The sequence below is a fragment of the Bison bison genome, unplaced genomic scaffold (assembly GCF_000754665.1).
Source record: "Bison bison bison isolate TAMUID 2011002044 unplaced genomic scaffold, Bison_UMD1.0 scf7180017864167, whole genome shotgun sequence".
Taxonomy (NCBI): Eukaryota; Metazoa; Chordata; class Mammalia; order Artiodactyla; family Bovidae; genus Bison; species Bison bison.
In genome coordinates this window covers 856,332-881,560 of record NW_011494739.1, presented here as the reverse complement: position 1 = coordinate 881,560, position 25,229 = coordinate 856,332, and the positions used below count along the sequence as shown (strand labels likewise).

The 25,229-nt window shown below is 43.4% G+C and overlaps 1 protein-coding gene across 2 annotated transcripts in view; it reads left to right on the top strand.

The window, feature by feature from the left end:
- The first annotated feature begins 2,646 nt into the window (after positions 1–2,646).
- TM9SF4 (transmembrane 9 superfamily protein member 4) overlaps positions 2,647–25,229 on the top strand; it is a 51,011-nt gene continuing 28,428 nt past the window's right edge. The window contains exons 1-2 of one of the 2 annotated variants that reach the window (XM_010841734.1): positions 2,647–2,873; positions 22,216–22,329. In XM_010841734.1, coding sequence (XP_010840036.1) covers positions 2,859–2,873; positions 22,216–22,329 — 129 coding nt within the window. In that variant the 5' untranslated portion in view covers positions 2,647–2,858. Of the gene's footprint in view, positions 2,874–22,214; positions 22,330–25,229 lie in introns of those variants that run through there. The other variant, XM_010841735.1, reaches the window with a different exon arrangement.

The following is a 25,229-nucleotide window of genomic DNA, read 5'->3' as shown; positions in this document are numbered from 1 at the left end:
GGACACGACTGAGTGACTGAACTGAACTGAACTGAACTGACCTACTCCAGTATTCTGGCCTGGAGAATTCCATGGACTGTATAGTCTGTGGGGTTGCAAAGAGTAAGACAGGACTGAGCGACTTTCACTTTGCAACTGGTTATATCTTTGTTTGGGCTTCCCTGGGACCTCAGCTGGTAAAGAATCCACCTATAATGCAGGAGACCCCAGTTTGATTCCTGGGTCAGGAAGATCCGCTGGAGAAGGGATAGGCTACCCGCTCCAGTACTCTTGGGCTTCCCTTGTGGCTCAGTTGGTAAAGAAGCCACCTGCAATGCGGGAGACCTGGGTTCAATCCTGGGTTGGGAAGATCCCCTGGAGAAGGGAATGGTTACCCACACCAGTATTCTGGCCTGGAGAATTCCATGAACTATATAGTCCACGGGGTCGCAGAGTCAGACACAACTCAGTGACTTTCACTTTAATGGGCACAGAGTTCAGTCTAGGGTGATAAACAATTTCCAGAGGTGGTGGTGACTGCACAGATGGTGAATGCATTTGACACCAATGAATTGCACTTACAGGTGATTAAAATGGTAAATTTTGTGTGATATACATTTTGTTGCTGTTGTTTAGTTGCTAAGTCACGTCTGACTCTTTCCAACCCCAAAGACTGTAACCCGCCAGGCTCCTCTGTCTATGGGATTTCCCGGGCAAGAAAACTGGAGTAGGTGGCCATTTCCTTCTCCAGGGGATCTTCCTGACCCAGGGATAGAACTCATAGCTCCTGCACTGGTAGGCAGATTCTTTACCACCAAGACACTAGGGAACAATGTGCATTTTACCACAATTTTTTAAAAATTGTTAAGGGAAAAAAAAAATTTGCCCCTACCATGGAGCCAGTGGGTGATGGAAATGCAATCTAAACCCAGGCAATCTTGCCCAGAGATTCTGATATATGTATGTTACTAAAGGAGACTAGGTCATGAAAGCCTTTTGGGAAAAACAGAAGATATGAAGGGGAAAATGGAAATAACCAAGGAATAATATAGCATTCATGGAGCTTCGTTCCTTATCATTCAACCCTCTTTTGGCTCTGGAAATGATAGGAAACACCCAGAATTCAAGCTCCAGAACTGGCTACAAGTTTAGAACCTGTGGCTTACTAGCTATGAAACTCCAGGGAAATGCTCCTCCTTCTCACTCAAGTTTCTTCTCCCTTGGGGATTTATCTGTTGTGCTCCTCTTCAGGATGGTTGTATGAATCACAAGAGTTAATAGGTCTGTGTTTTAATTGCCTATTGCTGCATGAGAAACCACTCCAAAACCTAACACAACTGGGCTCAGCTAGGCAGTTTTTTTGTTGTTGTTATTCCATATGGTGTCAGATAAGGTTATGCATGTAGCTGCATTCAGTTGGCAGTTCAGCTTGGGTTAGCATGTCCATGATGACTCCATCCATATGCCTGGGAGTCAGCTGGAATTTCTAGAGTACCTGGAGATATCCGCCGGGCCTCCCTCCCTCTCCATGTGGCTATCAAGCCTGGTCGCCAGACGTCTTTAGACCCAAAATGATGGAAGCAGAAACTGCCAAGTCTCTTGAGGCTTAGACCCAGAACTGGCAGAGTCATTTGTATCATATTCTGTTGGTTAAAGCAAGTGATGTGACCAGCCAGATTCAAAAGGAGGAGAAATAGAGTCAACCTCTTGGTGGGAGAAATAGTATGCTCATGAAAAGATGGAAAGATCTGTTGGCAGCCTTCTTTGCCTGGCAATCAACCATAGCCCTGCTCCTAGGTGGGGATCAGAGTTCAACAACCCTCTGCCAAGAGATAGGACTAGACAAGAGAGCCTTCTGAGTAGTTTTAGCATGATGCTAAATGCTGCAGCACACAGATGTTCAATACGTGATATTGACCACTATCAATCTTTCACAACTTTTCCTAACAGTTGCAGATAGCACTGGTACTGTACCTACCCACTTTACAGTGATACATGGACCAACTGAACTTTCAGATCTCTACCAATTTTAACACTACAACTTCTTGAGTCCCCTTTTCTAGCTACTGGAAACTGAGGCTTAGGAAGGTGGGGTGACTTGCCTCGAGTCACACTCTTAGGTAACAAGGTGAAGTCCATATTCAAGCTGTCTCCCCCCCAACCCCCGACCCCTCAACTAAAGACGCTGCGTTTTCTTCCTCCATTTAGTAAGTAGTGTATTGGGCACCTACCATATGACTGAAGGAGTAGACATAAGAGTATAATGACATTTATTTAATATTATTCAACATTAGTTAATTGGATTGTTATCATTACACCTATAATGAAGGTGTTAAAATAGTCTCCTCCCCATTTCACAGATGAGAGTGAGGCAAAGCAAGGTTAAAAAAAAAAAGGATAGTACCCACATAGGGATTAGAGTCTATTGGAGAGAATACTGGATAGCCAAGCAAATAATTAAATACATTAATTACAAACCATTTTGCTAGTGGAGCTCTGGTACGGATCCCACTCAACCAAATCAAAGGGCTCAGGTAACCCGGGCAACGGATCTTCCTGCCAATAGTAAAGATGGAGCCCACAGAACAAGCACCTTTACGCACACCGCTATTACCCATAATGCAGTGTCAGCCGGGGAAGGAGCGGGGGTCTGCCAGGAGTTAACATGGCTCCCGTAGTTACACCACCCTGTCTTTTCACTTAACCAGCGACCTAACTGCCCAGACCAGGCTACCGATCAGGAGCTAAGTCTTCTTTGCACCTCCACTCACCGCGACCACAAGAGCGACTGAAACAGGGCAGCACCTCGCGGTGGTAAACTCCGTAACCAAGGAAACCCTACTTCCGCTGACGTCATTACGGCGACACGTGGATCCAAGATGGCGGCGGCGATGGTGAGTGAAGGAGACTCCGGGAGCCGGAGATGGAGCGGGCCGCTCTGGGGAATCCCAGGACTTCCTGGCGTCCCATGCTTGGCTCGATCCACTTCAGGGACCCCTAGCTTAGGCCTGAGGGACATCCCTTATTGGGCTTGTCTCCCCCAAACTCCCCGTCTCCAGCCTTTGCCCCGCACTCAGGCTTGTCAAGGCCCGAAGTTTTGGGGGAGGCTCTGGGTCAGAGGAAAGGTCTCAGCTACTACCCTAGGTGGTTCCTATTCCATTCTTGGTGTTTGCCTCCTGTGACCCCCATTTCCCAATTTTCACTTTGCAGTCCTCACCCCTTCAAAGAGCCCCCGTTACTCCCAGTTTTGCTCCTCCCTCTCACGTCTGTACCCTGCTTTCTCCGCCTCCCCGCCTCCCCACTATCTTGACCAGTCCGCGGATGCATCCTCACCTCTTCCAGCCCGAACCCTGTGTCATATCCTTTCTAGAGCCCTGTCCTCACCTCACTTGTCCCCACTGCGCGCCTGTCTTGACTGCCGATACCCGGAAGCATGCCTTTACCCCTATCCCCCACCCCCAGCCCCCATTGTCAATCCCCATATCCTTCTCTAATCGTATCTCGTCTTCTCTCAGTTCCAGTTCCCTGCCTCTCTCCTAGGGATCTTTTATCCCACTGGTTGTCAAACTTTCCTGTGCGTAAGACTTGTGGTGTGTGGGGAAGCTTGTCAAAAATGCAGTTTCCGAAGATTCTAATTCTGTTGGCCTAGGAGATGCCTAGCAATCTACACTTTTATAAGCACTCTAGTGATTATGATGGAGGTGGTCAATTGTGAAAAGCACTATGCCAGTGCCGCCTGGCCCCCTCCCCTTCACATGCCCCTACAGGGCCACACAGCTCTTTAGGATGAAGTGTTTGTGTGGATAAGGGTATGTGGATAAGCTGTACCCGGAAAGTGGGTCAGAACTTGCTGGCTTCTGGTATAGAACGCTGGAAGTAGATCTGTGAAAAACTGGCCCTTTCTTCTTCCAGAAGGTCAGCTCACATTCTGCTTGTCAAGAGACCAGAACCAAAATTGAAGTCACTTAGGCCAGAGAGATTTTGTACTGTTCCTATATGTTGCTTCCTCAGATAATTTCATCCTGGGAGTGCACACAAAAGACATTTGACTTTAGTAAAGAAATATTCTTGTTTAAATTCTTTGGTATTGATTTTTTCCAAGCAAAGATAGGTTACTGGCTGATAACAAATTCCCCTCCTTCTATTAACCAACTGATAAATTGTCCTTTTTGTTTAATAAGGGATTCCTTATTTAGAACCTCAGAGGTCATGTAAAAGACTTCACAGCCTTGCCTGATTATCTGTGGTCTTAGACCACAGAAAAAAATCCCAAATGTGGTATGTTGAAACCAATTTTTTTTTTTTTTCTGGACCACTTTCAGAACAAGAATGGCATAAGAACTTAACATGAACAGGAAAAGTCACACCCTCTTTTGCCATAGGGAAGGAGTTCAGTAAAGTGGCATTTATAGCATTGCACTGGGAAATTCTTGCTCTGTTCTGAGGTTTTAAGAGGTAATAAGTTAACATATGTCTGGTACACATTTATTTAATCAACAAATATTTGAGTGCCTGCTCTGTGCCAAGACTTAGGGATGTACTGGTGAGTTAGAGGGTCAAGGTCCCTGTGCTTGTGGACTTTTTCTAGCCTGAGGAGACAGTCAGTAGGTCAAATACATGAACAAGGTAATGTCAGATAGTGTGAAGAGGGCAAGGTGACGTAGTAGTAATTGGGGGGTGACAGGGTGGTGCAACTGCTTTGGATTACGTGGTCAGAGAAGTCTTCTCAGAGAAAGTGACGTGAGTTGAGACCTGATTGACAAGAAGGACCCAACAATCCAGAGAGTGTTTGAGGCAAAGGAGATGGCAAGTATAAAAGACCAAGGTGGGAAAGAGTATGTTTGAGGAACACAGAAGGCTGGAGGGGCTGAAACATGGTGAGGAGTTGGGGGTGGGGGGGAACAAAGAATAATACAAGATGGAATCAGAGAGAGGCAGGAAGAGCTGTATTTCTAGAAACATGCCTGTAATTGTGGATTGTAGTCTACAGTTTGTAATCTGTGGACTGCATTTTGAAAGACTGTTCTGTTACAGTGCTTGCCCTTCCCACACTTTTCAGAATGTTACATTGAGGGACCCGGCTTGTTCTCAGCCTGCAGAGAAACCATGGAAAGGCATTTGGATTGTATTCTAAGCACAGTGGACGGCAAAGTGATTTTGTGTTTGTTGTGTCACCTGGGAGTATCATCCTCTGCTTTCATGATGAATACTATAAACTGATTTCCAGAAACTGAGAGTGTAATGTGTACAGGAACCCACAGAGGCCACTTTAAAGAGGGCACATGAGCAGCTTCATGTTTGATGCAATAGTGAAAAGTCACAGAAGCACATTTATTACCAGGGGATACTATGTGTGACAGGCTGGGTGGGCAGATAAACTTGAGCTTGGTCTGTGTGAAGCCCTTTATTATACGGAAGTCAGAACAGTCCCCGCACCCTCGTACAATAGGTGGTTTCACAACTGCTGGGGATGGAAGTGTGTGGGTCTGCTTTGGGGTGTCTGGGTGTCTGAAGCAAGTCATACAACCAAAGAGGAACCTAGCTAATAGACTCGGTGACTGTGGGAACATGTTGGCTTTTGGTTTTTTCTTTTATTTTAAAAGTTAGGGCTGTGGGTGCAAGTTTCAAGTGGTATTTATGGATTTTTACCTCCCTCCCTTTCCTTAGTGATTGGTTCTTCTTCCCCACGGGTCGGCTGCCACCTCCCAGATCTGTGTTAGCACAGTGGGTGTTTCCTAAAGTTCCCCAGCTAGGAGTAGATGGCCGATGTAAACTGAAGTTCTCTGTAGTTTTCCTGCGTTCCTCCTGCCCTGGATTTAGATGACTATAAAGTTACACGATACCAAGTTGCTCTAGCTGGGTCTGAGGTGAGGAGCAGGCCCATATCTCATCCTTTATAGAACTGTTGAGCATATGGAATATGCTTTGAGGAATATTGTTTTGGTGGAACTTGGGAAGTGTCCATTGAGGACATTTGTAGACATCTCAGGAATCTAGAAACCTCTGTTTGGAAAATAAAACTCTGTGTATTTCTCTCACACATTGTTCATGCTGTTTGGGGTTTTAATGTTTTTTTCCTTTTTATTGGATTATAATTCATATAACATAAAATTCACCCTTTTAAAGTTTACAGTTCAGTGGTTTTTCGTATATTCACAGAGTTGTGCAACCTTCACCACTGTCCACCTCCAGAATATTTTCATCACCCCATTAAAAAAAATCCATTAGCAGCCACTTCCCACTCCCCCTTCCCTCCAGTCCCTGGCAACCATTAATATGCTTTCTGTCTGTATAGATTTTTCCATTCTGGACATTTCATATAAATGGGGTCAAACAATATGTGGTGTTTTATTATCTGACTTCTTTTTTTTTTAAACAAGGCTAATGTTTTCAGAGTTCATCCATGTCATAGCATGTGTCAATATTTCATTCCTTTTTATGATCAAATAATATTCCATTGTGTGGATAGACCTCATTTGGTTTACCTTTTCATCTGTTCATGGATTTGGGGATTGTTTCTACTTTCGGGCTGTTATGAATAATGTTGCTGTGAACATTTTGTGTGCAAGTTCTTGGGTAAACATCGGTTCTCAGTTTTCTTGGGTGTATACCTAGGAGTAGAATTGCTGGGTCAGTTCTCACTGTTCTGAGGTTGAGTTTGATCCAGTCCAGAGGCAGGGGAATGGTCTGAATGACCTCTAGCTTCCTTTGATCAAACGAAAGCGGTGCTAGCCAGTTCCTTCCTTCCACTATCCCCCTCGCCCCCTGTCCCCGGGCCAGTTAGAAGCACAGGAATCGTGTTTTGTGATGAAGTCTGGCTGATAGAGTTCTGGGACAGAAGGCAGGAGGCCTGGACTCTGCCAGCAGTCCTGTGTGTGGCAAGTTGCTGTCTCCCCGGGGCCTCACCTGTGAATGGCCATTGGCTCATTGAGGAAGAAGCAGCTGGGGCTTAGTCCCAGCACTGCCACTGATCTATCAGGTGGCCTGGAGCAAATGACTTTGGTGTTATTCGTCTGTTTCAGCACAGGTCATATGTGAAATGAAGATTTAGACTTGAGGATTTCTAAATTCTTCAATGAAATTTGTAAAATCTTCAATGAAATTGAAGATTTAAACTTGAAGTTGAAAAATTTGTGGCTTAGAATACTTGGATTCAAGGTGATTTTTGCTAATATGCCTATAAATCAGATGGATTTTTTTTTTCCGTGATCTTAATCCCTGTGGTCTTTCCAGGCTGCTGTCTGTTGGTTGCATTGTCTGTTCTCTCCGCTTGCTCCACCTGGCACATGTGTTCTGCAGGAGCCACTGTGTCCTTAGAAGCCGAGGCGCCAACACCAGTCCTTGGTACAGATGTGTTTCTCTGAGAAATCCCTTTAAAGGAGTGCCCTTAATCCCCCCAGGAAGTCCAAGGAAGGCAGAGGCGGCATTAAGTTGCCTCTTGGTTTCTCTTTTACAACTTGGACAAAAGTTTCCCTTTGATCTCAGTGAAAAAGAAGCAGGTCACAGAATGTTGAAGGTTGAGTTTTGATCTCTGGGCACTGGCAGGAAGGTGGGAAGGACTCAGGATGAACAGGGCCATCTGGCCATAGGCGAATGGTAGGAGCCACCTACCGCCTCAGACCCGCTTTGATCCTTGAACCATTTGCTGACACTAATAGTTCCCAAGTGGGACATGGTTTCGGACGCTGGGACTTCTCGGTTCTGCCCCATTCCTCTTCATTGCTTCCTTCTCTGCTCTGTACCATGACTTCTCACCTGCTCCCACGCATTAAAACTGACAGATCTCCCAGCGTTTGAAATCTGAAGGTTTTTTGTTCAGAGGGTATACTAAATGGTACTCGCAGTTCTTAAAAAACAAAATCAAATCACAAATTGGAGCTGAATTCATAAGCCAGTTTAGAAGGGAGTCTGGGTGCCCTGGCCAGTCACTTAGTATCTTTGGGCCTCGGTTGCTAATGAAGCAGATCTCGTGCTGTGAAGTGACAGTTATGGAGCTCATCTTCACATGGCGTTGATTGGGGCTGGGGGGCGAGGAAGAGAGGTTGGCAGGCACAGGACTTTACATTTTTTTCCAGTTAGTTGCCAATATTTAATAATTGGGAGATTTCACATTAAAAAAGTTCTGGATTTTCATTTTTTTCTTGAAAATTTGGGCCCAAATTTCCCATAAAGAACATTCCCCGTGCAGGACCCCGTCTTCCATACCTTTTGGCTTATTCCTTAGCGGCATCACCCAGTAGGTAATTTGCATGGCCCTTCTAGGGGTTTGAATGAGCAACCCCTGAATGAGGTGGTCTCTATAAAAATCTTCCTATTTTTGACATGTGGATTCAAAAGCAATATTTAAAGTTTGTGGTAATCCCCTAGGTTACCTAATTTTGAGGGGAAAATTTCTGTTCACAAGATACATGTCAGTTGATAAACCACATGTCCATCCATTATTTCATCTAATCGTTACAAAAACCCGCTTTACAAATGAAGAAACTAAGGCTGGGTCTAAGCTCATGGGCTGGAATCTGACACTGATTGGTTTTATGACTTCAGGCCAACTATTTGGTTCTTTAAACCTGTTACTTAAAGCAAAAATTTTTTTTACTGTGGTAAAATAGACATAAAATATATCATTTAAACTATTTTATGTGTACACTGGCTTTGCATGTACAGTGGCATTACGTGTACACTGGCATTAAATACATTCACATTATTGTGCAACCATCAGCACCATCCATTTCCAGAGCTTTTTTGTCTGGATCAGTTTTCTTATTTTTAAAATGAGGGTGAGACTCTGAAAGAATTGTGATGATTAAATGAAATGCGAGATGAACATGCTGTAACTTTCCTGCTCCAGGGTTTGAAATCTTTAGGAGATGAACTGTCTAAGCCTATTGCTTGGGCTAACAGAGTATATAATAAATACCCAAGGGAGGAGGGAAGTTCCGTGCATTTTTAATGTTTTATTTCTGCACTTTCTGGCCTCAAGGTCTGGGTCTAGAAGTCTTCTGCTTGGTGAGGGTAGTTATTAGTTTCGCCTGGACTTTCACACAGTTGGTTGTTCCCTACCCCCAAAGAACACTTTTGAGTCTTTGTGTATGTCTCTGCCCAACAAATTATTTTTATGTTTTTGGCTGCGCTGCATAGCTTGTGGGATCTTAGTTCCCTGACCACAGACTGAACAGGACCCCTGCCCTGAAAATGCTGAGTTTAACCACTGGATCGCCATCTTTCTCCACTCTTGAAACAATGTATGAGCTACTAGTATTAGCTCCATTTTATTCCTGAAGAAGGAGAAGGCAATGGCAACCCACTCCAGTACTCTTGCCTGGAAAATCCCATGGGTGGAGGAGCCTGGTAGGCTGCAGTCCATGGGATCGCTAAGAGTCAGACACGACTGAGCGACTTCACTTTCACTTTTCACTTTCCTGCATTGGAGAAGGAAATGGCAGTCCACTCCAGTGTTCTTGCCTGGAGAATCCCAGGGACGGCGGAGCCGGGTGGGCTGCCGTCTATGGGGTCGCACAGAGTTGGACACGACTGAATCGACTTAGCAGCAGCAGCAGCAGCACCCCAGTAGTTACTCAGTGTCTATGGGCTCTGAAATAAAGGCTACATTTTGAGTCTCCTGTGGCTAATTTTGGTTCTGGGTTTGTTTATTTTTCTTCCTGAGGTCTTTAGCTCCATGGAGGCTGCTTGGTAAGTGGTCTTTGGCTGTCATTGGCTTTCGTTCAAGTATGGTTGAATTCTTAGGGAGCTTTAACTGATTAGGTAATTGATTTCAGTTAACTGTTGGCAAACTGCCCCAAAGTCTTTTTCTTTCTTCTCCCCGACCCCCACAAATCTGGGGAGCAGTTACTGAATGATCTTGAAATGATGATTATATCTTTGAAAAGGAAAAAAGAAGAATCTAGCTTACTCTTAAGGGAAGGTGCAGCTTTTACAGCAGGAAAGGCATGGAATAGGAATCTGAAAGGCTGTTCAGATTGGCCACACTCTGTACTCAGATGCTGTTTATGGGAAAGAAGACAGCAAGGCAGAGGGCTCCAGAAAACAAAAGGTTAACTTCTGGCCACAGAGAATATGAGTAAATGAAAAGTTTTCAATTCTCAGGGGAAACTTCCTATTTTCTTTGGAAGAAGTTAATTGTTCATACCTTTCAAACTGGGTGGTGCAAAGTTGGGTGTGAGGGCGTGGTGAAGGGTACTTTTGGGTCCTAATAGTTCTTCATTTGGCTGTTGTTTGGGAGAAGTTTTTCTGTGTGCCCAACCCCCAAGAATAAAATAGGGAGGGCAAGACCTTGATTCTTAGGTCTCTTGAGCTTTATAACCTTCCTAGTCACCCATATCTTTGCCGGAGATGGAGTGTCAGATCACAATGCAAGGGCTTCTAGATTACCATCACCTTGTTCCTTGACATCCCACCTCTACAGCTTTGTGACTTGGAAACCAAGTAAAGCAAATGACATTGAATGGACTGGTTCACCTCTCCTGTGACTCCCACTCTGTTCATGGGTCTGAACATGCAACAGATGTTTGCTAAATACTTAACTGACTTTTCAGACAGTCTCATGTGAGAGTTTCTGGGGATCAGTTAAAGATTAAAGGAAGATATAAAGGGATTTCGCAAGAAGCAGGTACTTTGCTTCTTCCTAATTTCCTTACAGAAATGAAATACGTGTCAAACATCCTCTATCAGGCGGTCAAGGGCTACAAAGGTAGGTAAGTCAAATAATCACAAAAAGTTGAAATGGGATCCGGTACAGAGTTCTTTAATCAGGGGCCTGTCAACTTCTAGGTCTTTGGTTTCCTTGGACTCATACGTCATATTCTGCATTTTGGAGTGTTTTTTCCTGGGAGCAGCTTCTGTAACTTAAGATTCTCAGAGGGATTTGCAACACTTTCCCAGGATTAAGAATGACTAATCTGGTCTGGTTCAGATCACACACCTGGCTCCAGAATCTCCATGGCATCATTCTTACCTTATAGCTGCCGTTTTCTGCCCATCTTCAGGGGAACTTGCCCAAATGCTTCCAGAGGAAACCTTCCCCTTCCTAAAATGTCAGTGTATTTATTTTGAATATAGGTTATCCATATACATGGAAAAAAAGCATAAATGTTACAAATGAAAAGAAAGTCACTCAGCTATCCCCTATCCACTCATCAGGTGTACTCTGATTTTTTAAATATTTCTCCAGAACATTTTTATGTACATAAAACATCTACTTTTAAAAAAAAATCTACTTAAAAAAATAATATGCTTTTTAAAAAGTAGATGTTTTACATACATAAAAATGTTTTTGCTAGCTTTTCTGTCCAGGTCTATGATCTGTTTTGTTAATTTTTGTACATGATGTCAGGTTCCTTTTGGACATGGCTACCAAATTGTGCAAGCACCATTTGTTGAAAAGACTGCCGTTTCCCTATTGAATTGCCTTGGCAACTTTGTTAAAAGTCAGTTTACTGTAAATACAAAGTTTTATCTCCAGACTTTTAATTTTGTTCCATTGTCCTCTTATGGTTATCCTTATCGCACTGTCTTCATTACTGTAGCTTTATAATTGCTTAGAAATTGGTAGTATAAACCCTTTAGTTTTGTTCTTTTTTAAAGTTATTTTGGATATTTTGGGTCCTTTGTGTTTCCAGGTAAATTTAAGGATCAGTTTGTCAGTTTCAATAAAAAAGCCTGCTGGGATTTTGATAGAGATTGCACTGAATCTATAGGTTAGTTTGGGGAGAATTGCTATCCTAACAGTACTGAGTCTTCCATTTCAGTATGGAATGTCTCTCCAATTATTTAGATATTTTTCACTTTTCTTAGCAATGTTTTATGGTTGTCAGGATACAAGTCCTTTTTAAAAGCGTATTCCTAAATACTTTATTCTTTTTGAAGCTACTGTAGACGAAACTGTTTTCTATTTCTGGGTTGTTTGTTGCTAGTGTGTAAAAATACAAGTAATTTTTATATATTGATACTGTAGTCTGTGACCACGTCCAACTTGTTTATTAGTTGTAGTAGTTTTGTGGATTGCTTAGGATTTTCTTGATATAAGATATGTGATCTGCAAATAAAAGGACTGTTTTCTTTTTAATCCGGATGAGTTCATTTTTAGCTTAGAGTGTATTACTTGCTTTTATAGAGCAATGCCGACTAGAAATGACAGAAGTGGACGTTCTTGCCTTGTTCCTCATCTTAGGAGGAAGCATTCAGTCTTTCATCATCAAGTGTGATGTTGGCTGTGGGTTTTTCAAAGCTACCATTTATCCGATTGAGGAAGTTCTTTTTTATTCCTAGTTTGTTTAGAGTTTTTATCATGAATATGTGTTGGACTTCATCAAGTGCATTTTCTGCATTAATTGTGATGATTGTATAGTTTTTGTTTTTTATTTATATGATGCATTGCATTATTTGATTTTCAGATATGAAGCCAACATTGCATTCCTGGGCTAGAACCCACTTGGCCGTGATGTGTAAACCTTTTCCTGTATTGCTAGATTCAGTTTGCTAATGTTTTGTTAAGGATTTTTCCATTTGTGTTCCTGAGGAATATCTATCTGTAGTTTCCTTTTCTTGTGATATCTTTGACTTTGGTACATTCTTTTTAAAAACTTATTTAGACAAATGAGATTATAGTATATGTTGATGTACATCTTTATTTTCTACTTAATAATTTATGTTGGCAGTCTTTCAGTAATAATCCTGCCTCCCACTTAAGTGTATATTATGCTAAATTGCTCTCCCCAAATTTATCTATATCTAGTGTATTCAGATTTTTTTAAACTTTTTGACTCTGATAGGTAAAAAAGATGTCATTATTTTCATTTGCAGTTTTTAGATTCTGAATGATGTTGAGCATCTTCTTGTGTCTGACCATTTGAACCTTTTTCTCTTTAACTGCCCATTCTTATTCTTTTGGGTTATTTGTCTTTTATTGGTTTGTAAGAGTTCTTGGTGTATTGAAGAAATTAGTCCTTTGTCAGGTGTGTGCGAAATATTTTTATTCAAATTGTCTTTTTTTACAATGAATTTTTTTTTTCATTATCTTCCTTTCTGTATATTCTCCTTCTCAATAGCATCTGGATTTTGTTTTCTTCTTAGAAAACTTTTCATATCAAGATTGTGTTAAAGTATGCCTATATTTTCTTCTAATATTTCTCCTGTTTCAATTTATACATTTCTTTCCTGTCTTCTTCAGTGCCAAACAGGTTGTATAGCCCTGTATTTAGTATTTATTAAAATTAGTCTGCCTTCATTATTTTTCTTTTCAAAATAATCCTGAAGTAAAAGATAATTGTGAAACTGACTACAGTGATTTGGTTATTAGTAGAAAAGCATTGAATTGGGGGAGGGGCAAGGAAGGCGTAGTATTGCAGAAGAAAAGAATTAGAGGAGGGTAAAGGGAGACAAAAAGCAATTAATCCGTGGCATCAAGTTCTTCTTTGGATACCTCTAATCATGACCTAAAATTATCTCTGAGCATGGCCTCCACAGTGGGGACAAACTTCTGATCAGCCAGCTCTGCCAGGTTTGGTAGAGCTGGACCTTCTGTACTCTGCAGATAACTTGCTGTGTGACCATGTCACTTCCCCTCTCTGGCCTCCTGGATTATGTGACCCCCTAGCGGCTTCCTTTGGGGCTCAGATGGTAAAGAGTCTGCCCACAATGCAGGAGGCCCAGATTTGATCCCTGGCTTGGGAAGATCCCTTGGAGAAGGAAATGACAAGCCACTCCAGTATTCTTGCCTAGAGAATTCCATGGACAGAGGAGCCTGGCGGGCTGTAGTCCGTGGAGTCACAAACAGCTGGACCCGACTCCACTTTCACGTTCAGATTCTCCAAGAGATGTCTTTAAGGGGCCCAACTCGGGCTGGAACTCCGCCTTGTTTTGTTCTACCTTTAGGCTGCTTGGGGTGGTGGACCATCCCATAGTTTCAAAGGAATCATGAATTTCTTGAGTTTCCTGGGAGATCATGAGGCTTCTGATTGACTTTCCTCACTAGAGTAGGGGTATCACCTTCCTCCTCCTTCCTTGTCACCTGCTTCTCTCTGCTTAGCTCTGGTTATGGCCCTTTCCTTAGCTAGGTGACTCTCTTGTTGGGAGTTTCCTTAGAATGAGCATACATCTTCCTCCTTGCAGTGTGCTCATTGGTCCTGCCTTCCAGTGCAACCCAGAGCAAAGCCACTCTGCCTTATCAAGCACACTTAATGTGTACTGTACTTAGTCCTTACTACCATCATCACTGTAGCACCCTGCCATGAGTGGACTATTAGTTTCCTAGTTTCTTATTACAAATGAGAAACTGCAGGTTGGGCAGGTTCTGTGTCACTTGCCCAAAGTCACACAGCTAGGAAGTGATGGGTCAGGACTTGAATTCTTATCTGTATGACCCCCAGAGCCTGTGCTTTTTCCACCGCACCCATGGTTCTCAACGTGTGATCCCAAGACAAGACCAGCAGTTCCAACATCTCCTGGGAACTTATTAGAAGAGCAGATTCTCAGACCCTGCTCCGGAACTACCAAAGAAGGCATTCTGGGAGGTTAGACCCAGGAATCAGCGTTAATAATCCCTCCTGGTGATTTCCTTGCCTGCTCAAGTTTCAGAACCGCTGCCTACCATTTCTGCTCCCCAACCTGGCTGCTGCTTCCGTTCACATCTGACCAAGAATTTATAGGTGACTTCACTTATCCTTGTTAGTTGTCAAATCTAGGGCTGAACATTACAGTGTCTCTGGAGCAGAAATGTGCTGCACACATATACACCCTCCCCCCAAATACATACATGTACTCGGTTACCAGAGTAATCTTTACAACTGCAGATATTCCTTCCTCCTTCAAGTTCTTCAGAGTCTCCCCAGTGCACAAAGGACGAAGCCCAGACTCCTCAGTGTGGCTTTTGTGTGATGTATCCCTTACGTACCTTCCAGCCTCCTGTCTGCACAGATCTATTCATGCTTTCGACTCACAGGATGATCCATGAACTAGAAGTGTTGTCATCACCTGTGAGCTTGTGAGAAATACAGACTCTCCACCCCTACCTCTAGGCCTGCTGAATCAGACTCTGCCTTTTAACAAGCCCTCCAGGTAATCTATATGTACATCAAAGTTCCAGTAGCACCAACCTACACCTCACCTGCCAAAAACTCCTTATGGTTGCCCCCAGGCCTTTGTCCCTGTGTTTCACTCTTTATGGAGCACTCCCGCCTTCCCTCTCCTTTGCCTTGGAGTAGACTTGAATGCTTAGATTGACACCGCACCCCTCCAAGACTGGGCCGGCTTGTTGCTGCTCTTGTGTACTCCGGAGCCTCTTAGCTGCTAGGATAAGAGACTACGCCCTCCAGAGCAGCTGGGATCTAGAATTGCAATTGGCTGATGACCCCCAGCTGGCTCGTGGGGGTGCATTCTGTGAAGCTGACACAGTGCCTGACAAATAGTAGGTGCTCAGTGTAGTGAACTGCTTTCTGTTCTGGTTAGAGCATGGACCTCGGGGAGAGACTGCTTTCATCTCTGAAATGAGAACAATAAGAGTCTCTGCCTCATACGGTTGTTGTGAAGATTAATTTCGTTGTTGCATGAAAAGAACCTAGAACTGTGCCTGGCACATGGTCTGCTGCTGCTAAGTTGCTTCAGTTGTGTCCGACTCTGTGCGACCCCAGACACGGCAGCCCACCAGGCTCCCCAGTCCCTGGGATTCTCCAGGCAAGAACACTGGAGTGGGTTGCCATTTCCTTCTCCAGAGCATGAAAGTGAGAAGTGAAAGTGAAGTCACTCAGTTGTGTCCAACTTAGCGACCCCATGGACTGCAGCCCACCAGGCTCCTCCGTCCATGGGATTTTCCAGGCAAGAGTACTGGAGTGGGGTGCCATTGCCTTCTCTGGCACATGGTCAGTGTCCAGCAAATGTTAGCTGACATTGTTATCACTGTTTTCATTACATGTGCATCATCTTATAATGCAGCTCACCTTCCTGAAAAGAGCATACTGTTTCTCTACATTCTGATCTTGAGCAAGTTATATAATCTGTGGGTCTCAGGTTAACCGGTAGTCATCTGGGAAATGGTGATAGAAATCCCCAGGTAGTTGTAGTTGTGAGAATGGTGTGAGTCAGTGTTGTAAAGTGCTTAGCACAAATCCAGGACTTGCCACAGGGAAGAGGCTGTACCACAGTGCCTTGTACTTACTTTTAGGTGCTTAGTGACTCTGTTACTTCTTGTTGCTTTTTAATGTTGTTTTCCGCCAAGGTGAGTATTTTCCATCTTTTTGTTTGTTTGTTTTGTGTGTACTTGCTCCATTGGTTTGAGACTTTGGAATAAAAGTGTATTGAAGTCTTTCAGGATTTGCTTTTCATTCTTCTGCACCCTGAGGTCTCATGGAGCCCTTCAGTTCCCATGGGCAGTGTCTCTCTGCTAAGATTAGAGGACTCTGTTACAAAAGAACTGGAATAACTTCTTAGATTTAATTGGCTTGATAGCCATAAGAGATTATAATCATCTGCCCTGGCCTCAATTGACAGTTATCAGATAAGGCAAGTCTGGTGTTGAGCTTCCTAAGAAGGGAAATTTAGAACACACACACATTCAGTTCAGTTCAGTTGCTCAGTTGTGTCCGACTCTTTGCGACCCCATGAATTGCAGCACGCCAGGCCTCCCTGTCCATTACCAACTCCTGGAGTTCACCCAGACTCACGTCCATCGAGTCAGTGATGCCATCCAGCCATCTCATCCTCTGTTGTCCCCTTCTCCTCCTGCCCCCAATCCCTCCCAGCATCAGAGTCTTTTCCAATGAGTCAACTCTTCCCATGAGGTGGCCGAAGTACTGGAGTTTCAGTTTTAGCATCATTTGTTCCAAAGAACACCCAGGACTGATCTCCTCTAGAATGGACTGGTTGGATCTCCTTGCAGTCCAAGGGACTCTCAAGAGTCTTCTCCAATATATATATATTTAAATTTTATTGAAGTATAGTTGATTTACAGTGTTGTATTTCTGCTATACAGCAGGGTGATTCAGTTATATTCTTTTTCATTATGGTTTATCACAGGTTGTTGAATATAGTTTCCTGTATGGCACAGTGGGAAACTCCCAATCCTTTCTTCGCTTTTCCCTTGGCAACTACAAGTCTGTTCTCTGTATCTGCGAGTCTGTTTCTGTTCTGTAGACATGTTCACTTGTGTCATATTTTAGATTCCACTTGTGAGTGATATCATATGGTATTTGTCTTTCTCTTTCTGACTTATTTCATTTAGTGTGATAATCTCTAGGCCCATCTGTGTTGCTGCAAATGGCATTATTCCATGCTTTTTTATGGCTGAGTAATATTCCATTTGTGTGTGTGTGTGTGTGTGTGCGCGCGCGCGTGCGCACGCATGTGCGTGTTCATATACCACATCTTCTTTATCCATTCATCTGTCAGTAGACACTTAGGTTGTCTCCATGTCTTGACCATTGTAAATGGTGCTGCTATCAATATAGGGGTGAATGGATCTTTTTGAATTATAGGCTTTTTCTGGATATATGTCTAGGAGTGGGATTGCTGAATCATAAGGAAACTAGTTTCTTTGAGGAACCTTCAAACTGTTTCCCATAGTGAGTGCACCAATTTTCATTCCCACCGCCACCAGCACTGTAAGAGGTAGAATGCATATATTTTTGATTAACAAGAAATAATGATGTTAACTGTGGGCTTTTCATATGTGGCCTTTATTGTATGGAGGTAAATTCCTTTTATGGGCTTCCTTGGTGGTTCAGGCAGTAAAGAATCCCCTTGCACTGTAGGAGACCTGGGTTCGATCCCTGGGTTGGGAAGATCCCCTGGAGAGGGGCATGGCAACCCACTCCAGTATTCCTGCCTGGAGAATCCCACGGACAGAGGAGCCAGGTGGGCCATGTTCCATGTGGTTGCAAGGAGTCAGTTATACCTTTTTTTTTACTTTGAGAATTTAAATCATGAATGGATGTTGAAATTTGTTAAATGCTTTTTCTGAGTCTGTTGAAAAGTTTGTTTTTTTTTCTCTTATTTTGTTAATGTAGTTTATCCCATTGATTGACTTACATTTGTTGAACCATCCTTATATGATGGGATTAAATCCCACTTGATCTTTGTGTACAGCTACTTTTAGTGAGGTGTTAGATCCAATTTGCTGGTATGTGGTTGAGGATTTTTACATCTGTGTTCATCCAGGGTACTAACCTATAGCCTATAGTTAGTTTTCTTGTGGAGTCTTTGTCTGCTTTTGGTATCAGGGTGCTACTCATCTTATGAGTTTGGAAGTGTTCCCTCTTGTATTTTTGGAAGAGTTTAAGGATTAGTATTAACTCTTCTTTCAATGTTTGTTAGACTTACCTTTCAAGCCATCTAGTCCTATACTTTTTCTTTGCTGGGAGATTTTTGATTACTGATTCAGTCTCCATTTTATTCAATTTGTTGACCTATAAACGTTCACCATAGAACCTTATCCTTGTTATTTCTTAGGCTTCTGTTGTAATGTCTCCTCTTTCATTTCTGATTTTGAGTTTTTTTCTCCTTAGTGTTGCTAAAGGTTTGTCAGTATTAGCTTTTCAAAAAACCAACACAGTTCTGTTATTTTTTCCCTATTTTTTAAAAAGTCTCTTTTTAATTTATTTCAACTCTAATCTTATTTCCTTACTTCTTCTAACTTGGGCTTCAGTTCAGTTCAGTCACTCAGTCATGTCCGACTCTTTGTGACCCCATGAATCGCAGCACACCAGGCCTCCCTGTCCATCACCAACTCCCGGAGTTCACTCAGACTCAGTTCCTTGAGGTGTAAAGCTGGTTTGGTTTTTAATCCATTCAGCCACTCTGTGCCTTTTGATTCCGAATTTAATCTGTTTACTCTCCAGGTTAGTCTAATGTGCATCATGGTTGAGAACCACTATCTTAGATGTACAGATAGGCTATGGATATAATAGATGTCTCGAAGAGTCTCAAAGTAGGTCCTTGGATGGGTGGGAGGTACCACAAACTCCTTAAATTTGAGAATTTGAAAAAAAAATCAGTTATCAAGGGGATATAGCTAAGATTGCTGCTAAGTCACTTCAGTCGTGTCCAACTCTGTGCGACCCCATAGACAGCAGCCCACCAGGCTCCCCCATCCCTGGGATTCTCCAGGCAAGAACACTGGAGTGGGTTGCCATTTCCTTCTCCAATGCATGAAAGTGAAAAGTGAAAGTGAAGTCGCTCAGTCGTGTCTGACTCTTAGCGACCCCATGGACTGCAGCCTACTAGGCTCCTCCATCCATGGGATTTTCCAGGCAAGAGTACTGGAGTGGGGTGCCATTGCCTTCTCCAGTAGCTAAGATTAAGAACCATAGTATTCAACCTCTATGTGAATGAACGATTTTATGTTTTTATAGATCAGAGGTTGCTTGATGCTTATTATTAGCTTGTTTGATAAGGGTTTATTGAGTAGTCACATTAAGAAAGCCAGACAAGTGATTCATGTAGGTGGAGAGAGAGCAGATACTTAAACCGTAATACAGCATGAAAAGTGCTGTATTATTTAACACAATGGTGTGTTAAACAAGTACAGATTTAAATATTTGTCAAGTAACTTAAGTAGCCGTCTTTGAACATATATAGATGTGAAAGTTCATTTGGGTATTAGGTAGTTTCCAATTTCTTGCCTTTAGTGTTGTCATAGAGATATTCACAAAGAGCCTTAAAAAATAAGGAAAAAAGAGAATAATTCCTCCTGTGGAGATCTGAGGAGTTCTTGAATGAAGAAACATTACCTACATGGGACCTCCGAGTGTAGGTAGGACTTGAATAAGGTGAGAGCAAGTGTCAGAAGCACCCTGAGCAAAGCCCTTGAAGGCAGCCTCACTTGGGCAAGTCTGCTCACAGGGACAACCTTAGGGTCTTCCTGAAGGCTTAGAAAGAAACAGTGGGAGTTGCTGATGGAAAAACATCTTGGAGCCAGCAGGTGGAATTCCTTCCATACCAAGCTAGAATTGGCTCTAACCCAGGTGTTCGGAACAGTGATGTTTTCTTTTGCCTAATTTATTTCATTATTTTTCTTAATTGGTATAAATTTGTATAAGCCCCTAAGAAAAACTGGAAAATACAGATCTGTTGTGCTTAGTTGCTCAGTCGTGTCCAACTATTTGCTACCCCATGGACTGTAGCTTGCCAGGCTCCTCTGTCCATGGGGATTCTCCTGTCAAAAATACTGGAATGGGTTGCCATGCCCTCCTGCAGGGCATCTTCTTCCCAACCCAGGGATCAAACTTAGGTGTTCCGCGTTGCAGGCAAACTTTACCATCTGAGCCATCAGGGAAGCCCAATTACAGATATACAAAAAAGGAAAACATTGCCTCATTTTCTCAAACATAACTTAAAAAAGAGGAGCAGATCTTGCTGAGCAGGGTTCTATTCCCTAATTTTTCTACTTAAATCTAAAGCTCAGATATTCCTACTGAAAAAATACATCATCCTATTTAATGACTACATAAAAGGATACCCCATAATTTGACCCATTCCACTAATATTGGATATTTTACTGTTGTAAGTTATGAACTATTTCACTAGTTTAAATAATCCCGTGGTGAACATTCTTTTATGTACATTTGGCATTTTGGCACATTTTTCTGAACATACCTAGAAGTACTGGGTTGTCCAAGAAGTTCGTTCGAGTTTCCTGTCCCAGCAGGGTCAAAGAGTGTGCAATTCTTGGGGGCTTTTGTTACAGAGTATCAGATTACCCCCCAAAAAATGTTTCAGTTTATAATCCCTCCAGCCATATGAGAATATCAAAGCAGTGGCATTTTAATAGCTAAAACTGACAGTATCATCTTGGTATGGTCATTAATTCTAAACCAAATTTCTGAATTGCTTTTGGTTGCAGAAATACTAAGAATCTTGCATATTATGGAAATCATCCTTTGCCATGTTTCACCTGTTGATCCTTCCTCTAAGATAAATTGTTCTGTGGTTTGTTGATGGTATCTGGATTACCTGTTTTCTGCATCATTTTTGAAAATATAGAGTTAGCTTATTATTTTTAATTGACTTTTGGATGACAGTTTATATGCCAGTAGTACAGGATTTGTCTTTCTTGCATTTTATTAACTGGAATTCAGGTTCAGAGAGGAATTAGAGGAAAAGAAAGGACAGGATTTATTTCTCTCACACAAAAGCACGCCCAATCTAAGGACTGCCCCGTGAGGCCTAGCAAAGAGAGAGAGCCGGAATCTCCTGACGACTGTTCAAGTGGAGGAAGTCCTCCACTTGATGGAGAGGAGGTTGGATGCTGGTAAGTAGCCACAGTCAGTAGGCTTTCTGTCACAGAAAGAAAGAATAAAAGTCTGTTTGTTGTTGTTGTTGTATCAAGGCAGGCCCATGCTTCTGAATGCTTCCCTTTGTACGTGCATAGAGTATCTCCAGAGGGATTTTCAAGGACCTGGTGCTAGCAGTTGTCTTCGGGGAGCTGAAGAAGGAGGCAGATTTGTTTTTCATCGTTGTACCCATTTTTACTGTTTGCATTATTTACTGTGTATGTTTTACTTTTTCAAAATGTTTTAAAATCTAGTTATTTTTTTAAAAACTCTCTTACCCATGGTTATGCAATATGTTAATGTTAGAGGAGACTAGGTGAGGAGGCCATTTAGACAGCTAGTCAGTGGGGGCTTCTCTGAGGATTTGAGAGAGGCCTGAATGAAGTAAGGGATCGGACATGAGCCAGGCAGGCATCTGTGGGAAGGACGTTCTGGAGGAGGGAATGGTGAAGGTGATGGCCCGGAGGGTGCAGAAGGGCTCACCCTCAAGAAACAGTAAGAAGGCCAATGTAGCTGGAGTTGAGGTGGAATATGGGAGGTGGTGGGGTCAGGACAGTTTTGGAGATGGCTTGTAGAAAAATACATTGGTAAATACAAGCTTCCTGACAACGGGAGCCCATTGCTGCGTGAAGCAGCAGAATTAACAGGACGCTGTGAGCTTTGTTTCCCACTGGCCTGTGGGACAGTGACACACGTGAAGCAGTGAAAGGAACACTGCTACAGGTGGGGAGCCCTGGCTCCTGTATTAGTTTGCCCTGATGTTAATTACTGTGCTCAGTCTGTGGCTCATTTCTGGAAGTGCAGAATCTGCCTTGTATCACTTTGGGGGGCATTTGGATGGCAGTTCTTGGGGGAGGTGGAGGTAAGATGGGGTCACTTACAGCAGACATGACGGTGCCACAAAGGGTTGTTCACTTCTTTCCCCTGGTCTGACTGCTGCCTCTCTTCTTCCAAGCAGGATTGGTTGCCGTGGTCCCTACTGCTTTTCTCGCTCATGTGTGACACAGGGGCCTTCTATGTTCCTGGGGTCGCACCAATCAACTTCCACCAGAACGATCCCGTTGAGATCAAGGTAAGTGTGTTCCGGGTCTGTGGGAGCCTCTGTGCTGGGCCAGAGGACCTGGGTGCAGGAGCACAGTGAGCGGTCATGTCCCTCTTGTGGTTGCAGAGATCACAGACCAGTTAGCCTGAGAGCAAGAGGGTTCCCAGCTGGAGCTGGAAGGAGTCCGCCCCCGACACCCCCTGCTCCCCCCACCCCCCGGGGCCCCGCAGTTCCAGGATCTCCTGCTCTCTCTGGGACTCTGTGCGTTCTCTCTCTGTGTTCTCTCTCTCTTTCTCTTTCTGGCTCTGGCTCTATTTCTGGTTCTTTCTGTGTCTTTGTGTCTCTACTCTCACTTTCACAGGTTTCTCCGTGTCTTTCTCCTGTACTCACTTCTGTGTCTTTCTGTCTCTCTTTCTGTGTCTCTGTCTCTCTACCTGCCTCCTCCTTGGTGACATTTCTGCCTCCCTTTTGGGGCTGTTCCATCCTCCTCTGGGCTTCCCAGTGGGTGCAGTAGTAAAGAATCCGCCAGCCAAGCAGGAGACTCGAGTTCAGTCCTTGGGTCAGGAAGATCCCCTGGAGAAGGCAATGGCAACCCACTCCAGTATTCTTGCCTGGGAAATCCCATGGACAGGGGAGCCTGGCAGGCTACAGTCCATGCAGTCGCAAGGAGTTGGATGCGACTGAGCACACGTGCACTCACATCCTCCTCTCTGTCACCAGCTTTCTCTGCATAATTCATATCATCTGTGTGTACGCAGCCTATTATGGATTCTGCTTTTTCAGTTTTAGCTTCTGCCAGGATTCTGTGGTTTAGTATTTCTTAACTATGCACTGCATATCTGAGTGGTGGTATATGAGATGATTTTAAGTTGCTGACAAGTATATTTTAATAACTTTTCTTTTAATTATATTAGAAAATATAGCCATTACTTCAGCTCATGATTTCATGACTACCATTGTTGGTTTTCCATTTTTAATCGCGATAAAATGTTTGTTTCTTAAATGAGTGTATTTATCTAAAAATGAATCATACCCAAGCAAATAGTAGAATACATATTAGGTAGATAGGGCAAGTCAGTACATGAATGATTAGGGTTTGGAAAGCATTGTCCTAAATCAGAGTCCGGGCCACCTCACTTCTTCAGCTTAGGTGCCCACTTCTATGTCAGTCCCTTGTGACAGGGATTATGGGCCAGTAATTTTAAAATATGATTGATAAGGGGCAGTGGACAGGCTGACACCTTGGTTAATGTCTCCTGTAACAACAGACTCTGAGTGGCATTCTCAAAGCCCCAAATAGGGCAGGGGGTTGATGGTGGACCTTTTCGTATTTAGTTTTCCTCAGAATCAAACTCTAAGGTTCAGCTTTGCTACATGAGATTTATTAACTAGGCGCTCAGGGTCAGCACTTGGGAGGGAATGAGGGAAGCAGGACTGAGCAGAGGGAGACCTTGAACTGTGATACAGCAGAGTCCCTTGGAAAACTCTGGCACTGCAGTGGCTGGCCCTGCAAAGCTGTCTCACATTAAGGCGCGAGGACCAGCCACCAGGGGAGGGCTGCGACCTTGTACCAGAGCTCCCAGCTAAAGGAACTCCCCTCTCAGTTCAGTTCAGTCGCTCAGTTGTGTCTGACTCTTTGCAACCCCATGAACTGCAGCACACCAGGCCTCCCTATCCATCACCAACTCCCAGAGTCTACCCAAACCCATGTCCGTCGAGTCGATGATGCCATCCAACCATCTCATCCTCTGTCGTCCCCTTCTCCTGCCCTCAGTCTTTCCCAGCATCTGGGTCTTTTCAAATGAGTCAGCTCTTTGCATCAGGTGGCCAAAGTATTGGAGTTTCAGCCTCAACATCCGTCCTTCCAATGAACACCCAGGACTGATCTCCTTTAGGATGAACTGGTTGGATTTCCTTGCAGTCCAAGGGACTCTCAAGAGTCTTTTCCAACACCACAGTTCAAAAGCATTAATTCTTCAGCATTCAGCTTTCTTTATAGTCCAAGTCTCACATCCATACATGACCACTGGAAAAACCATAGCCTTGACTAGACGGACCTTTGTTGGCAAAGTAATGTCTCTGCTTTTGAATATGCTGTCTAGGTTGGTCATAACTTTCCTTCCAAGGAGTAAGCCATCACCCAAATACAACTGCTGCTAATACTTCTGGATTTTTCTTAGTCTTCTTCTCTGTGCAATGTTTACAGTGTAGTATACTTGGCATTCTCACACTTCTATAAACACCCAGCTTCTTGACTATATCGGTCCCGCATAGGCAAAATAGTTGAAAATTTTAGTAGTCCTTCAGTTCAGTTCAGTCGCTCAGTTGTGTCCAACTCTTTGCGACTCCATGAATCGCAGCACGCCAGGCCACCCTGTCCATCACCAACTCCCGGAGTTCACTGAGACTCACATCCATCGAGTCAGTGATGCCATCCAGCCATCTCATCCTCTGTCGTCCCCTTCTCCTCTTGCCCCCAATCCCTCCCAGCATCAGAGTCTTTTCCAATGAGTCAGCTCTTCGCATGAGGTGGCCAAAGTACTGGATCATTTAGCATCATTCCTTCCAAAGAAATCCCAGGGCCGATCTCCTTCAGAATGGACTAGTTGGATCTCCTTGCAGTCCAAAGGACTCTCAAGAGTCTTCTCCAACACCACAGTTCAAAAGCATCAATTCTTCGGCGCTCAGCCTTCTTCACAGTCCAACTCTCACATCCATACGTGACCACAGGAAAAACCATAGCCTTGACTAGATGAACCTTTGTTGGCAAAGTAATGTCTCTGCTTTTGAATATGCTATCTAGGTTGGTCATAACTTTCCTTCCAAGGAGTAAGCGTCTTTTAATTTCATGGCTGCAGTCACTGTCTGCAGTGATTTTGGAGCCCAGAAAAATAAAGTCTGACACTATTTCCACTGTTTCCCCATCTATT